Source organism: Phaethon lepturus, unplaced genomic scaffold (genome assembly GCF_000687285.1).
Source record: "Phaethon lepturus isolate BGI_N335 unplaced genomic scaffold, ASM68728v1 scaffold15186, whole genome shotgun sequence".
In the NCBI taxonomy this organism is placed as follows: Eukaryota; Metazoa; Chordata; class Aves; order Phaethontiformes; family Phaethontidae; genus Phaethon; species Phaethon lepturus.
Window position 1 is genome coordinate 29,908 of NW_010544242.1, and position 14,371 is coordinate 44,278.

The 14,371-nt window shown below is 35.3% G+C and overlaps 1 protein-coding gene across 1 annotated transcript in view; it reads left to right on the forward strand.

Moving 5' to 3' along the window:
* LOC104621981 (ceramide kinase-like protein) overlaps window positions 1-13,894 on the forward strand; it is a gene marked incomplete at its 3' end in the record, with an annotated part of 19,991 nt that extends 6,097 nt beyond the window's left edge. Inside the window, exons 3-5 of the mRNA XM_010288620.1 lie at window positions 2,983-3,114; window positions 9,141-9,204; window positions 13,752-13,894. Coding sequence (XP_010286922.1) covers window positions 2,983-3,114; window positions 9,141-9,204; window positions 13,752-13,894 — 339 coding nt within the window. The remainder of the gene's footprint in view (window positions 1-2,982; window positions 3,115-9,140; window positions 9,205-13,751) is intronic.
* Between the last annotated feature and the right edge of the window lie 477 nt (window positions 13,895-14,371).

A 14,371-nucleotide genomic window follows, 5' to 3' on the forward strand; every position in this document is an offset into this window, starting at 1 on the left:
TAACAGTAACAGAAAATGCATTGTAACTTACACTGTCTGGGTATAAGAATTTATGAACTTCATCACCTTTTTCTACTTCTACAAACTCTGTACTCTCCTTCTTTTTCCTCCTGCTTTGTGTATTATAAGTGTGTGTGTGTACGTGTATGTTATGTTTAAAGATATGCTTTACTTACAAATTAAAGACACTGTAGTCAGTTTTTACAGTTTTCTGGCTCTGGGTATTGGTGGGGGCTGAGTATTTAGGGCTAGCTGATCACAGGTAGGAGTTCCTGTAGAGAAGATAAGCATGACAGCACATTAATGAATGTGGCTAAATCTATATTAAATCAGGAGTCCTTATTCTTATAGTTTTGCATTTAATTTTTATTGGTACTTCAGGCAAAATAACAAGCCACAGAAACTATTTTTTTGGTCTTAATATTTTTATAACTTCTAGAAGACTGCAGTAATTCCCTAGCAGATTTCCAGTAATTGTCTTGAATATGATTAGATACTATGCTACACTACATACCTGCAGTGCTTGTTTCTGTTGCCAGAGAACCAAGAATAATTTAGGTTGGAATGAACCTCTGGAGATTATCTATTCCATCATCCTACTCAGAGCAGGTGAACTTCTAAACAAGATCAAGCTGCTAAGAGCCATGTCCAGATAAGTTTTTAAAATCTCTAAGAAAGGACGTTCCACAGCCTCTCTGAGCAATGTGATCCATAGCTTAATCACCCTCATTGTGAAGAGTGTTTTCCTTATTTCAGATTGGAATATAACCTGCTGCAACTTGTGTCCATTTTCTTTTTGTCCTTGCATCTGCAAGAAGTCTGTCTTGGTAGTCTTTGTTAGTCCCACTGTAGATAGTAAGGACAGCATTTAGGTAGATACTCTGTTCTCAAGGCTATGCAAAACCTGCTACCTCTGCCTCTTCTATGTGGCTTATTCCAGGCCCCTTGCTGAAGTCACAGTTCTCTGTCAGGCTCACTCGATCAGTCTTGTGCTGGGGGCCTAAAAGTGGATGAATCTCAAGTTTTTGAGATTCAGGCTCAAACCACTTTGAATACAAGGGCATAACCACATCCTTTAACTGCTGGATGTCGTCTTGTTAATGCCACCCAGTAAGCAGTTGGCCTTCATGGCATCAATGGCACACCGTTTACTCACGTTCAACTCCTTGTCCATCAGGCGCTTCAGCGTGCTCTCTAAAGAGGTGCTGTGTAGTTGGTAATCCCCAGCCTGCACTGTTAGGGTTTTGCTGGGCCAGGTGCTGGCCTTCCTTGTTTGTCTTCATTGAACATCTTGCGGCTTTTGTTAGACTTTTCTTGTAGCTAATCAAGGTCCTTGTGAATGGCAACCCTGCCCTCCAGCACATCCGCTGTCCTCACCAAGTTCCCTATTTTCTTTTTATCTCCTTCAAAAAGGAGATAATTTTTAATATAGGTACTAAGACTTATTACTGAAGGCATTCAGGATTCATCAGGCATTAAGGATTCATCAAGATTAATTTGCCGTGCAATGACATGGCACTGTGTGGAACATTTTGTCATAAATATAATTAGAAATCTTGTTTTTTTATTTATGCTTTCAGGTTATAGTAGCAAACTGATCCACTAATTTCTTTCAGTATCTTTAAGAAATCTTCTAAGATTTACTAACACAAGCTGGATGAAGTGCTATTTTCATTTCCAGATTCTTTGATGTGTTTAAGTGAAAAAATAATCTATGGGACTTTTATAATTGTTGTGTTTTGATCTTAAGGAATAGTTTCCCCTTTGATGATGAAATAGTAGTTAGCTGTAATTTCTCTGAGGAATTGTTTCTGTTCAGTTTTTGAGGTAGACTAAGTGGGGAACAGCTTCAGGACTCCGAAGGTACACATGGCTGTAAAAATTGAAGTAATATTCTACATAGGGCAGGAAATGTGTTTTCACTCTTAGTTCCTTTTGGATTTGTGGCCTACTATTAATTTTTTTCTTGAATGCTGAAAGCAGCATACTTGCCAGATCTCCTTTCATTTGGTTAAGAAAGTGATAGCCTAACCTGATACTAAAAGAAAATTTAGAATTTATAAATGAGTTGATTGAATGCAAAATTTTTCAAATCCTATAGTTTAAATAACTATCAAAGATACAGCAGTATTGCATGCCACCACTTGCTTTTGGTAGCAAACTAACCTCACTGAATCATGGCAATTGTAGGAATTCTAGAAAAGAGAACTTTATTGTTTTTGTAGGAATTATTTACTATTCAACAAAAAAGCATATTCCAAATAATAATATTACTTCACAGGGTCAATGTGCAAGACATGGCACTGTTTGCATAGCAGTATTTCTCAGTATTGTTTGCTCAGAGTTCATTACTTCGAAGACCTAAATGTAACTTTAAAAAAAAATAAAATGGACAATAATTCTTAGATTTCTGAGTGGTCTTACTTTAACTTTTACTCTTTTTACTCTTACTTAAAAGTGTTCTATTTCTTTGTATTTCTTCTGATGTCCTTCGGGATGAGGGAATTTTCTTTGCACTGTTTGATTTGCAATCTCAGAAAACAGAAGTATTGGACTGTGTATCAGTTTTGTTGGGTATTATTGTCGTATGCCTTCTGGGAGTGTTTCATATTAAATTCCAAAAAGGACATGTTTTGGTGTGTTTTTTGTTGCCCTACCTTGTAAATTCTCCCCATTCACCCTGCTCCTGTATCAGGGTTTAACTAGGGTATGAAGTACACTTTTTTTTTTTTCCTGGCTCCTACATAGTTTTGGTTAGTATATGGTTAATTTCTACTGTTTATTAGCTGTACACACAAAAGTAATTAGTACTGTGGTTTTAAGATAAGTAGCACATATCAAAGAAGAAACTGAGACCTTTTTAGACTCTTAATTTACTTACCCTGTTAAAGTACTGTAATGATTCTAATATTAAAAATTCATTTAAGCTGCAGAAGTAGCTGGGCTATGTGTAATCTAACATGCTTTGTGCTTTCTTTATAGGTTTTCAGGGTAGACCAAAATCCTTAAAAGTGTTTGTTAATCCAAGCAGCCACAAAAGAGAAGCCACTCATGTTTATTATGAAAAAGTTGCACCTCTTTTTAAACTTGCTGACATCAAAACTGATGTCACAGGTAAGTTGCTTCAAAAGCATTGTTTAATCCTTTGGGAAACTAGTACTTAAGCATGCAAGACAATTTGAATTTACTGCTAATCCTTGCTGGCATTGCCTGCAAGTACTGCATTTGGATCTGTAGGTAATACAATGGAATATATCTTTATTTCATAAAAAAATATTTTGGTAATTCTGTTATGATTTGATAGTTTTCCCCCATAGCTATCAATAGTAGTAATGTATTTTTCATGCTTTTAAAGCAAGCATTGTATAAAAAGAAACAAGCATTTAATATCTGACAGTCTTGTATATGTGTACGAAGAGTTGTTCCTGCATTCTGACAAACACATGTCCTTAAATGTTACTTCTCTTCTGAGAACATCTATTGCCCTGACATCATGAGAGGCGTATCTGAAGGACACATTATTTCTGGATTCTGACTCAGTTTCGGAGATGACATGGAAGCCTAAGTGATTAAGTTCTGTGATGGCAATGGCAGTTCTCACAAGGCACACAGGCACAACTCTGTGTCTGGAGAACGTGAAGGTACAGCTTTAATGTTACAGTGATGCTGCCTTCTGCTCAACAGTGGGTTCCCAATAGCAGATTTGGATTTAAGGCTCTAAATTCTGCCGGAGTTCTGCTTTATGTCATAAATTTGCCCTTTCGCTGTTTCATTTGATTGACTTTTTATAAGAAAGCGAACAGGGGAAAGATGATTTTTCTTAAAGCAGTAAAACATTAATGATCTGATCATTACTTCTGCCCCCTTCTGTGAAGAGACTGAAACTTATGCTGCATCAAATTTGGTCCCCAAAACCACCCAAGTTTACAGAGAAATGATACTAGTATTTCCTGTTCCAAATAGTTTTATATCCATAGTATTAAAATTCCCTTTAATATACTGCTGGTTTTTGGTTTTACATTTCATATCCATGTGAAGCATAAACTCTGGTGCAAGACATGTTAACACCAAAAAGTTTTTTTCCTATGTCTGTTGAAATTGCTTTGCAAAATAATCAACTCCATCTTAAACAAATTATAAGACAGAGGCTCCTCCTACAGTTGTCCCTTAAACTTCTTGTGAAGTCATGACCAGTTCAGGTTGCAGGCCACAAGGCGTTCTGAGCAAATCTGATTTAGGCATGAGGATGTAATAGTATATGAGATTTATCTTGCTAATTTTATTACCTACATATTTTTAAATTATTTAGCCCCAAATTTAAGTAAAATCCATTTAAAACTAAAGATGCATGAGAATTTGTGAAAAAATTAATTTTGTGTTAGAATTATGTAGTGGTAATTTCTTAACTTCTTTTTATTGACAAGGAAATGCCAGCAGCTTTATGTAAGTTCTGATTCTCACAGACATATTTTTTGCCCGCAAGGCATGGATGATAGTGTAAACAGATTAATAATGCTGTCTCCTTAGATATTGAACATAGCCTTTTTTGGTGACAATTTTTTAAAAATAGGATTTTTTGTCATGAGAACTAGAGATGACTGACTGTCATATTGTTAAATTACTTTTTACTTTATTTTAAGCAACTATTTAAGGAAAATTACTTTTTCTTTTTCTCCTTACTACTGGTTAGTCCTTCTTTCATCTTTACTGTGAACTTAACCTTGTTTGTTAAACTCTGTTAAAGGCATCATTATCATTAACCTCTATATGATTAAATTTTTAGATATGCAATGTCACCTGGAATCCTAACATTGAACTAATAAGCCAATAGTTTTATAGATTAATTCATAGAATTTAATATAAGCTATGATTATAAGCGCTAGTAATTTAAAAAAGATTTTTCCTAATTGAATAAAAACTAATTTTTTTTATTTTAGATTTTGAAAAGAAAATTCTGTTTTTAAGCAGATAAATGTTTAATGGCTTATCCTTAAAATAAGGTTATTTTGTCAATGCACAAATACAGTTGTGCTTATTAGCTGCCTAACACTCCTCCTACAGGCAAAATGAGAAAACTACATCACAGTTTTAAATGCTCGTACAGAAATAAATAATTAAGAACGCTGCATTAAAAAAAAAGGTGGGGGGAGCATGCTGAGTGGAAGTCCTGTCCACTGGTACCGTCTTCTAGTAAAACTAAGTGTACAAGTTCAAGTACATTGAACAGGATTTTTCCTCCCGTAATTGTTTTGGATTTTGTGAAATTGGAGTGTGCATCTTGCTGTTACTGCTTTTATGAAACATGACCAGTGTTTCTGTACATCGTGGTGTACAAAGGTCTATTAGGTACTAAATGTTGAAGGCTTTTGTACAGTTTTTACACTGAAGATAGTTTACTTTTAGTCTTTTCACATACATGTATTTAAAGCTTAAAATTCATTGTACACTAAAATCTTAAAGCAAATTTGAATCGCTGAAGTGACTGCCAGTGCATACACAATACAGGTGTATGCAGGTTACTAAAAAAAAAAAATCAAACAACCTAGCATTTTGACAGCAGAGTGCTGAAAGACAGAGCTGTTCTCATCCAATTTTGTGTTCTGGTAGTTGGCTGTTGCTGTTGTTTTGTGGGTTTGGTTCCTCCACGATCAAGCTTGCCAGAGCTTATTTTTCTTTGTAACTTCTGTTGGAATAAACGTTTTTTTAAAAAGAGGTTTGTAGTAGAGGTATTCTCTTCTTCTTAAGCATATACAGCAGTCAAAAGGCATGTATGTATGCATGTGAGTTCTGAAGTAGCATTTACTTTCATCAATTATCTTTAAATTTAGTAGGGTTTTCTTTTATAGCCAAATTACTTTGCACACTACAGATGTATTAATTTTAGCTAAAGTAACCACAGGTCTTAAAGGGTGGATTATGTTTTCTTGGTTTTTTTGGGTTATTTTTGTTGCATGGAAGTAAACAAATCTCTCAAGCTCAGTGTGGTAGAAGGTGGGAATTAGCAAATTTAAACTGAAACAGTACCTTAACTGGTCTTTATACAGTCTTTTAAGAGTTTGTCAATCTTGAGTGCTGCAACTGGGATATGGCTGTTAGGAGAACAGTGACTCTTCTAAAAATCCAGTTCAACAAAAGCTCGCTCCATATTTAGGGTACCTAGAAGCACTGGCAAATAGTGATAACTGGAGCTAGTACTTCAGAAATATATTAGAATCTTGCAAAATCTTACACATACTGAGGAAAAATAGAGTTAATCCCAACAGACTCCTAGCTTGTCTCTCTTCTTTTCCTAGTTTTGACCCTTCTGTTTGTACACAATTACAAGCTGGATGTTAGGCAAAAAGAATAGGTGTGTCCTGTCCCCCCATTTTTAGGCAGAATCACAAAGGAAAAGAGACTGAGAATTGGACAAATAGCATTGGTTTAAACTTACGATACAGTAAATAACATTAATATTATTTTCCCTCCAGTGTTATCACCAGTTAATCTGTTGTTATTGTTAGCAGTTTTAATCCTATTGACATGTCTGTGACATGAGTGCCAGTATTTGTATGTGTCATATGGAAGTGTCCCACGTTTTGAAGGGTTGAACTAATTATATGTTGCTTTTTCTGATTGTAGGGACTGAACCCTTAGTTTCTTGCTGGCTACGTGAGATAGGCTGTTACAATGTTTTGGAGTATGTGTGACTGTTCACATTAGCTACGCTGTCAGAGCCCTTCTTTCAGAATGCTGTTACTTGGAACTTAATGCTTACTGAAATTTAGAACTTGGGAATAAAATATCTTTGAAAAAGGATAACTTCCTCAATTATGAATTACAAATGGTTGAAAAAAGCATTAAGTAATATTTTTGTGATAATATTTTTGTGAAATACGTAATCGGAATCCTTCTCAAACTGTGAAAGAAGCTCTTTCTTCCTCTTACTGAAATTTGTGTTGGGGGTTTTTTTTTGTTTTGTTGTTTGGTATTTTTTGGTTTGGTTCCCCCCACCCCCTCTTGGAACAGGACCAAATTTTCAAACATCTATCTCTCTTCCAGGTATCAGAATGACTTTAATGTGTCCATCTGGATGTTGTCAAGCCTGCAGGAAACCTTTTTAGATGTGGTCTTTTTATGTCTGTGTTGAATTTTTTCAAGGTTTTTCTAGTTGGGTGGTTTTCTATATGTTGCTATCAAGTTTTTACTGGAAACTTCATTTTTTCTTTACCTTTTTGTAAAAATGGTTCAAAATAGATGCTGTGTACTTCTGTCATTCTCTTAGCCGATTTTAAATCTCTTGGAATCATGCCAAATGTTAAGCTTTACAGTAGTCCTTGTATGTAATTTCCAAACTTAAGCTATTAAATGCGAAGAGAATGGAGTCCCAATCAATCTGCCTAACACCAGTTGTTTTTGCTGCCTTTATTGATTTCTCTGTAGACATGATTCCTCTTTTATTTTCATGTCCTTGTTCTTTGAGTTAATTAATTTTGTAATAATAATACACATAAGTTACATATGTAACGTTAGGAAACCACTGAGTTTTCTTTTGCAAAATAAATTCTTTTTTACCATACCATTTTACTTAGACTGTACTCATAACTTTCTAAATATCATCATGTTCATTTAAAAAGGCATATAACCTGGTAACAACCAGTATGTTTTCATGGGAAGAGTTTCCTTCACAGTAAGGTAATGGTAAGATATTTGAACCTTTCTGCATTTTTGGATGATGCAGTTTTATTGGTCAATCTTTTCACAATCTACAGACAATGATAAAAGAATAGTTCTCATCGGCAAAAGCAAAACTGGGTACAGTAGCTTAAATATTGTGCTTTGATCTTCCAGAAGAGGTCCTGCATGAAGTAAATTCTGTAAATAATTCCTGAAAGCTATTTTAGTGATAGGTATTTCTACAGCAAAATGATAATTCTCTGCCTTTGATATCATCAAAATAAGTCTAGTTTTTAAGTAAGAATTTCCAAAACACCAAGCACTAGATCTTTGCTAATACTGGTTGGGAGATTTTGAAGTTATATACTGATATGCAGTTGTTTAGTGTGAAATGTAGAAATTTTATCACTTTTATTTTGATCTTGTTTTCTTTAAAAAAAACCAAAAAAAACCACCACTTATATACACTTACTATATATGCACACATTCTTGTGTGTATGTGTATAATACAGGGAGAGAGAGAGAGGTGTTTTCAATTCTTGTAATCAGTATTTGAACAGTTATTTAGAATTTAGATATACTGTTATAACAGATACGGAATGATTGTTTTAGACACCAAGACTAATAATTTTAACAGTGTTTAGAAACACTGGAGAAAAGCCTTGAACTATGCTAGCACCAGGGACAGACAAGCATGAAAGATTAATGTAATTTTGCATATAATGATGCACATTCTTACACAAAAAATCCATCTGCAAGTGTCATGTCAGTCAGCAAAAATCTTTGATGGGTGGCTGCAGCTGGGCTGTCTCTTCTGGCAAAGCTGGCCTAGAAAATGCTAAATGTAGTTATGATGCTTTGTGCCATCTGTAGTATGCCAGTTTATCCTGTCTACAGTGGCATTTACAGTACTATATAGGGTATCCGCAAACACAGAGACATCAATGTAGAGTGACAGATTCATTTCCTCCAGAGGCTATGAACTCTGGTGTGTACTTGTGCCACCTTCCTCTGTGTGTTATAGTCTGTTGTCACTGGTATTTGGCTTGATTTCATACTTCTGTGTTTAACTCCTCATATTTTTGATTTAGCAATTTGCGTATCCTAACACAAAGGCAATTAAATTTGATTGATACTGAAATTATTCCGTCTTAACTGAGGATATGCTTACATTTTCCTGAAGTTTACCAACTGTGTCAATGCTAAAACTTGTGTTTTAATGCAACAAACATAATCTCTAATTCTCTGAAATTAAATGCACTAAATAGCCATGTGTCTGGTGGCAGCTGAGTTTTAATATATCTTTCCTTTTACCTAGTGTAACCGTAAAACATATCTTCTCATACTTTTAATGCATTTAATGATTTGAAAAAAAAAACACCCTGAACTGAATTACTGTGTGTTCCTTATGTTAGAAGGGCAAAAATTAAAGAAACCCTTTTAAATGATCTAATCTGATAATTTAATAATGTTGTTTTCTGCAGTAACTGAATATGAAGGTCATGCTCTCTCAGTACTCAAGGAGTGTGAACTCCAGGCATTTGATGGGTAAGTTGGTTAGTGATAATGAATGTTAGTAAACCTCACCACATTAGTTTTTATTTGTATTCCATCCAAAAGTTTGCTAGTAGGTATTTCATCACTCTGTTTCACATATATTATTAAGTCTGAGAAAATCAGTTTTCATTACATCCGTTGTTTTAATTTCTTACCATAAATTATGGTAAATAAACACAAAGCTTTCTTAAATATGCTTCAGCAAAGCTTCAGTCTCTGTATTTGCAAGAATGGTGCAAGTGCCTTGTATTTCACTCCATCCATTCAAATGGTTCTGAAGGAGAACATTTTAACTAAAAGTAATTTGAATGTTTTTTCCATTAAAAAAAAAAAAAATCCGTAAGTCAAGAGTGAAAATGCTTGTTCAATTTTTTCAATTGTTCAAGGTTTTTAAAGACCTTCCTATATGGATTAATCCTGCAGTCTTTGGTATTCTTACATTAATCGTTCAATAATAAGGTTGAATAATATATCGGCCTTTCAGTACTTAAAGGGGGCTTACAAGAAAAATGGGGACAAAGTTTTTAGCAGGGCCTGTTGCGATAGGACAAGGGGGGTAATGATTTTAAACTAAAAGAGGCTAGATCTAGACTAGATACAAGGAAGAAATTTTTGACAGTGAAGGTGGTGGAACACTGGCACAGGTTGCCCAGAGAGGTGGTAGATGCCCCATCCCTGCAAACATTGAAGGTCAGGTTAGATCAGGTTGCTCAGAGCCCCGTCCACTTGAAGCTGTCCCTGCTCACTGCAGTTGAGTTGGACTAGCTGGCCTTTGAAGGCCCCTTCCAACCCAAACTATTTTATGATTCTATTCCATGATAGGAGTAGTTTTGTATGCTGTGGAAGTCTTACAGCATTCTTAGAACTCTTATTGGAATACGCAGTGAGCCATACAAGGAGGCTTAAATAGCGTTTTATAGTCTAATCAATTTCTATTACTTCTAGAAACTCACAGAATTGGGTAAGAAAATATATCTGAAAATCTATGTATGTACTCCAGATCCTGAGGATAATTTCTTTCCAATTAGGACATGTCTTTCGGGGTGCTAGCTGGGGAACCAGTTTGTCCGGGGGAGCATATATGAAGACAGAGAAGAAAAAGCCTGGGTTGTATCTTCTTGCACAAATCCCTTCTACTCTGAGTTGTAGTTGAGTTGATTTATCTTTGATCTTCAGGTAGAGTCACTGGAGTACTTCTCCTGTAAGATTTCTCTCCAGTAGCCAGAACTAAGGGGAAATAGGAACAGAAGAAGCTGGAAGAAAACAACCCTTCAGTCAATGTGATGCTAGGATTTATGAGGTGAAAAGATGCATATCCTTGCTAAGTTAGCTGTTTAAGTGTTGGGTATTTTTCTTATGTGGAAATTAAGTAGCTTTTATTATCAGAGTTTATGAGCAAAAATGAGATTTCTGTAGTGTCTGAAAAATGAGTTTTATAACTGCTCAAATAGCCTGGCTTCCATCTGTGTACTCATACAATAAAGCAAAATACAGAAAAATACCCTATATTTAATAGCTAACTTGGGATGTTTTCTACAGGGGACTGATAGGCTGAGGTCAGAATTTGTATTATGATATTTTGAAAAAGAAAGCTACAAAATATCACTAACCTCTCTCCTTTATCTTTAGAGTTCTTCTTAAGAGCAGGAAGAGAATATTTGAAATTGGGATTTTCTTTTTCAAGTTGTTTAAAGGCTTATGGCGTATTTTGATTATGTTCCTGTGAAGTCCTTTGTGACTTCCCCACTGCTGTCTAGGCTAAGAAGTTTTGCCATAGATGTAGAAATCTTATAGGCCCCCAAAACCACCTCAGTCTTTCCCAAATAAAATTCTAATGACAGTTTTGGTTTATTGAAAATAAAACCAGAAAATATATGGTATCTGGTTTGAATTGAAAATTAAATCCACAACAATAGCAGTTGTCTTAGTGATGAAAAATTACGCTTTTAGCAATTCTAGCAGCTACCTGATGTAATGTCTTTTCACAATTTCCATCAAGTTTTGAGAAGTTTTACTTGTCTCTTGAGCAGCATTGCCTGTGACTTGGCAGGCTTCAGTTCTTTCCTGTTTTGCCCTGGCTTCCTGTCCAGTTTTGTTCAAGTCAGATACTATATCTGCTACTTAGTTACTTGTTTAGAAAATGAAATGGCACTTCTGTACCTCCTTTTAGATGTGGAAGGCACTGTATGTGCTGGTAAGAGGTAAGATAGTTTTTGTGCTGTTTCCACATGGCAGAGTTCAGGTAGTCCTGGTCTGCCTTGCCCAAGCTCAGAAATGACTGGCGGTGAGTTTGGCGTGGACTGAAGGCTCTTGCCTGCATGCATTGGTCTGCTGCTCTCACTCAGCTCGTGCTTTTCAAGTGTTGACTATTTCAGGTGGCCTGAAAGCTAATTCAAATAAAAATGTATGAAGGGCGAGACACAACAGTCTTTTATTCATTACAGTAGGTAAGCAGTATAGCAACATAAAATTTCTGATCTTGAATTTCTCTCTGAGACTTACGGTTCCTTACATGTTAAACAGCATGTGAAGCATATTGAAGCTTATGATTTGCAGTAGTAAATTGGAGTTCGTATCTCAGCACTTTCTGTAAGCAATACTGCTATGTTTTAATTCTTTGTCAAAGCTGTTTGTTTCTATGTATAATTTCTTTTCTCTGATTTCTCCAGTTCCCACTCTGTTTTGCAAGATCATAGGCATATGTCATGTATCTCATATACTCCACCTTTTTTCTGTCTTTTTTTTTTTTTTTTTGCTTACCGGCACTGGAAACTTAGGTACTTTGCCAACTTGGCAGTGTGTTGGTTTTTTTCCCTCCTTGCAGCCAAGCCTTGGTGACAAATAGAGAAAGTGCATTTGTGATGCTGCTACCTCAGCTGCATTTTCTTGTTTGTACACTGGCAGAAATACACAATATACGTGCATGTATTTCTTCTCTAATTAGGAGCCTAAGGTATTATGGATATTGTTTAGAGTAGCCCAGGTTAGTCAGACTTTAGTGAATATTTGATTAAGAAACTTGTCTCTGATGGTTAGGCAGATGTTTCTTCCTCTAGGAAGCCTCCTTCAAGGTCTTAGTCAGATCTGTTTGCTCAAGACTTTCTACTCCTTATGCATAGCAGGTTCTCACTGATTAGCTTTGGAATCCCTGGTCCCTAGCGGTATCTCTATTTCCAGCCAAAACAGCAACTCTTGATGATTAATGCAAAATTAATAAAAAATAAAGTTAGCAACATTTTTATTTTATTCCTTGGACTCTTCATCTGCTTCCAATAACAACAAACACAGCCCCTCAAATCATAAGAAAACATATCTGTTTTCAAATGTTTTAATAGCCAGAAGACAATCCACATAAGTCTTTCCAGGTCTACAGTTTATCACACTGTGAAGATTAACTGGTTTTGCTGCTGTGGCAGAAACTTTTAAGACTAGGAATAAACCAATCTAAACCAAAACTGAGACAAAAGACAGGAGATGACTTCTGACTCCAAGCAGGAAGAAAACGTGCTCCAAATTTTTGCTATATACTTCTTTTTTTTTAGATGTGGGCAGTGTTTAGCTAGATAGAGGAAACATTCCTAAAAATTTTGAAATTAAAAAATAGCTAGAAAATAATAACAGGAGCTGAGGAAAAGTGTTAAAGAAGCTGAAATAATTTAATTTAAACAATAACATAATGAGTATTTTCTTATAAAGAGCTTACCACTTTTATCTGGTTGAATTATTGGACATAGTTTCACAACTGGGTTCATATAGATATGTGAAAAAAAGGTATTTTAAGTCAGTGCCTCCTAAAGTAAGTCTAACATTTATATTGTAAATGCTTGGAGTGTACTATTACTATTTTTATCGTTAAAATGTGTTTGCCTTAAAAACATTTACCTTTCAAACATTACTAATTTGGAGAATTATTTTAATAGTTACTTAAATAAACAAAAACAGAAAAAGAAAAAAAAAGACATTTGCTGTAACAGAGCTTGTACAGACAAATGCATTCCTCTGTTTAGCCACAGCAGGTGGGAGTTTAATTACATGCTCCAGAAGCAGTGATTAAGTACCTTCATGCAAAGGATTCCTGCCACTAGGGTTTTATACCTTGCTAAATCTCTAAACTGCCTGCACAGTGTGTGGAATTAGCCGTTTTCAAGTATTTTTAATTTTATTGCAATATTTGGGGAGCTGTTATTACAAGGGCAATTAAAAGACATTGGAGTGCTTGTGTGGACCAGCGTTGAAAGATTTAAAGAACTTTTCCACTGAGGCACTTGAGCGTCTGCTTAACTCTTCCATCTGATTGGTTCACATGCATAATGTGTGATAAGGCAATACTCTGTTAAGTTGTTAAATACATTTACTCCTACTCAGGTAGAAGAAAGCAGAAGTAAGGATGTTTGTATCTTTTAGTTAACATTCACTGAAAGAATTTTTTTTTTTATTTGAAATATTATGCAGATGGCGTGTGATAGCTGCCTTCCACTTGTTGGCTCAGCTATGCAAGAGTTTAATTTTAACCGTTTAGCATTTTTGTTTTGTAATAGGGTAGTTTGTGTTGGTGGAGACGGATCTGTCAGTGAAGTTGCTCATGGTCTACTACTTAAAGCCCAGATAGATGCTGGAAAAGACACAGATTATATACCAACACCTGTCAGAGCACCGGTTCCTCTTGGAGTAATACCAGCAGGTGAGACTAAAAGGTACTGTTACATTTTGTAAGTCATCTGTTTTAAGTCCCTCTGGCATGTTTTACAGTTTTGGCTACTAAAGGCAGTTTTTCGTGCTAAAGCTTCAGTTACTTAAGGGAGCTATTGAATAAATGTCCTAAATTAGTGATTTAGATTGATTACAAATGACTAGATTTTAAATCATTATGGTAATTTATAGTAATGGCACAGATGAGCTCTTTGCCTAAAGGAAGAAGCTCAGGAAGAAGAAAGCTAAAATAATTTCCAGTTGATCCATGCAAAGATGAAGTTTTACTCTTATTTGCTGCCAGAAATGATGCCAATGTAAAACTTTGTTTTCTAGACTTTCCATAAGCCATGCTATTTTGCTTCTCTCTCCAGTTTTCTTGGCAGGATTCTCAGTTTGATTCATGTTTAGAATCTATTTTTAAATGGTGCCCCAGGAGTACATGTTGTGGATTTTATATATATATATA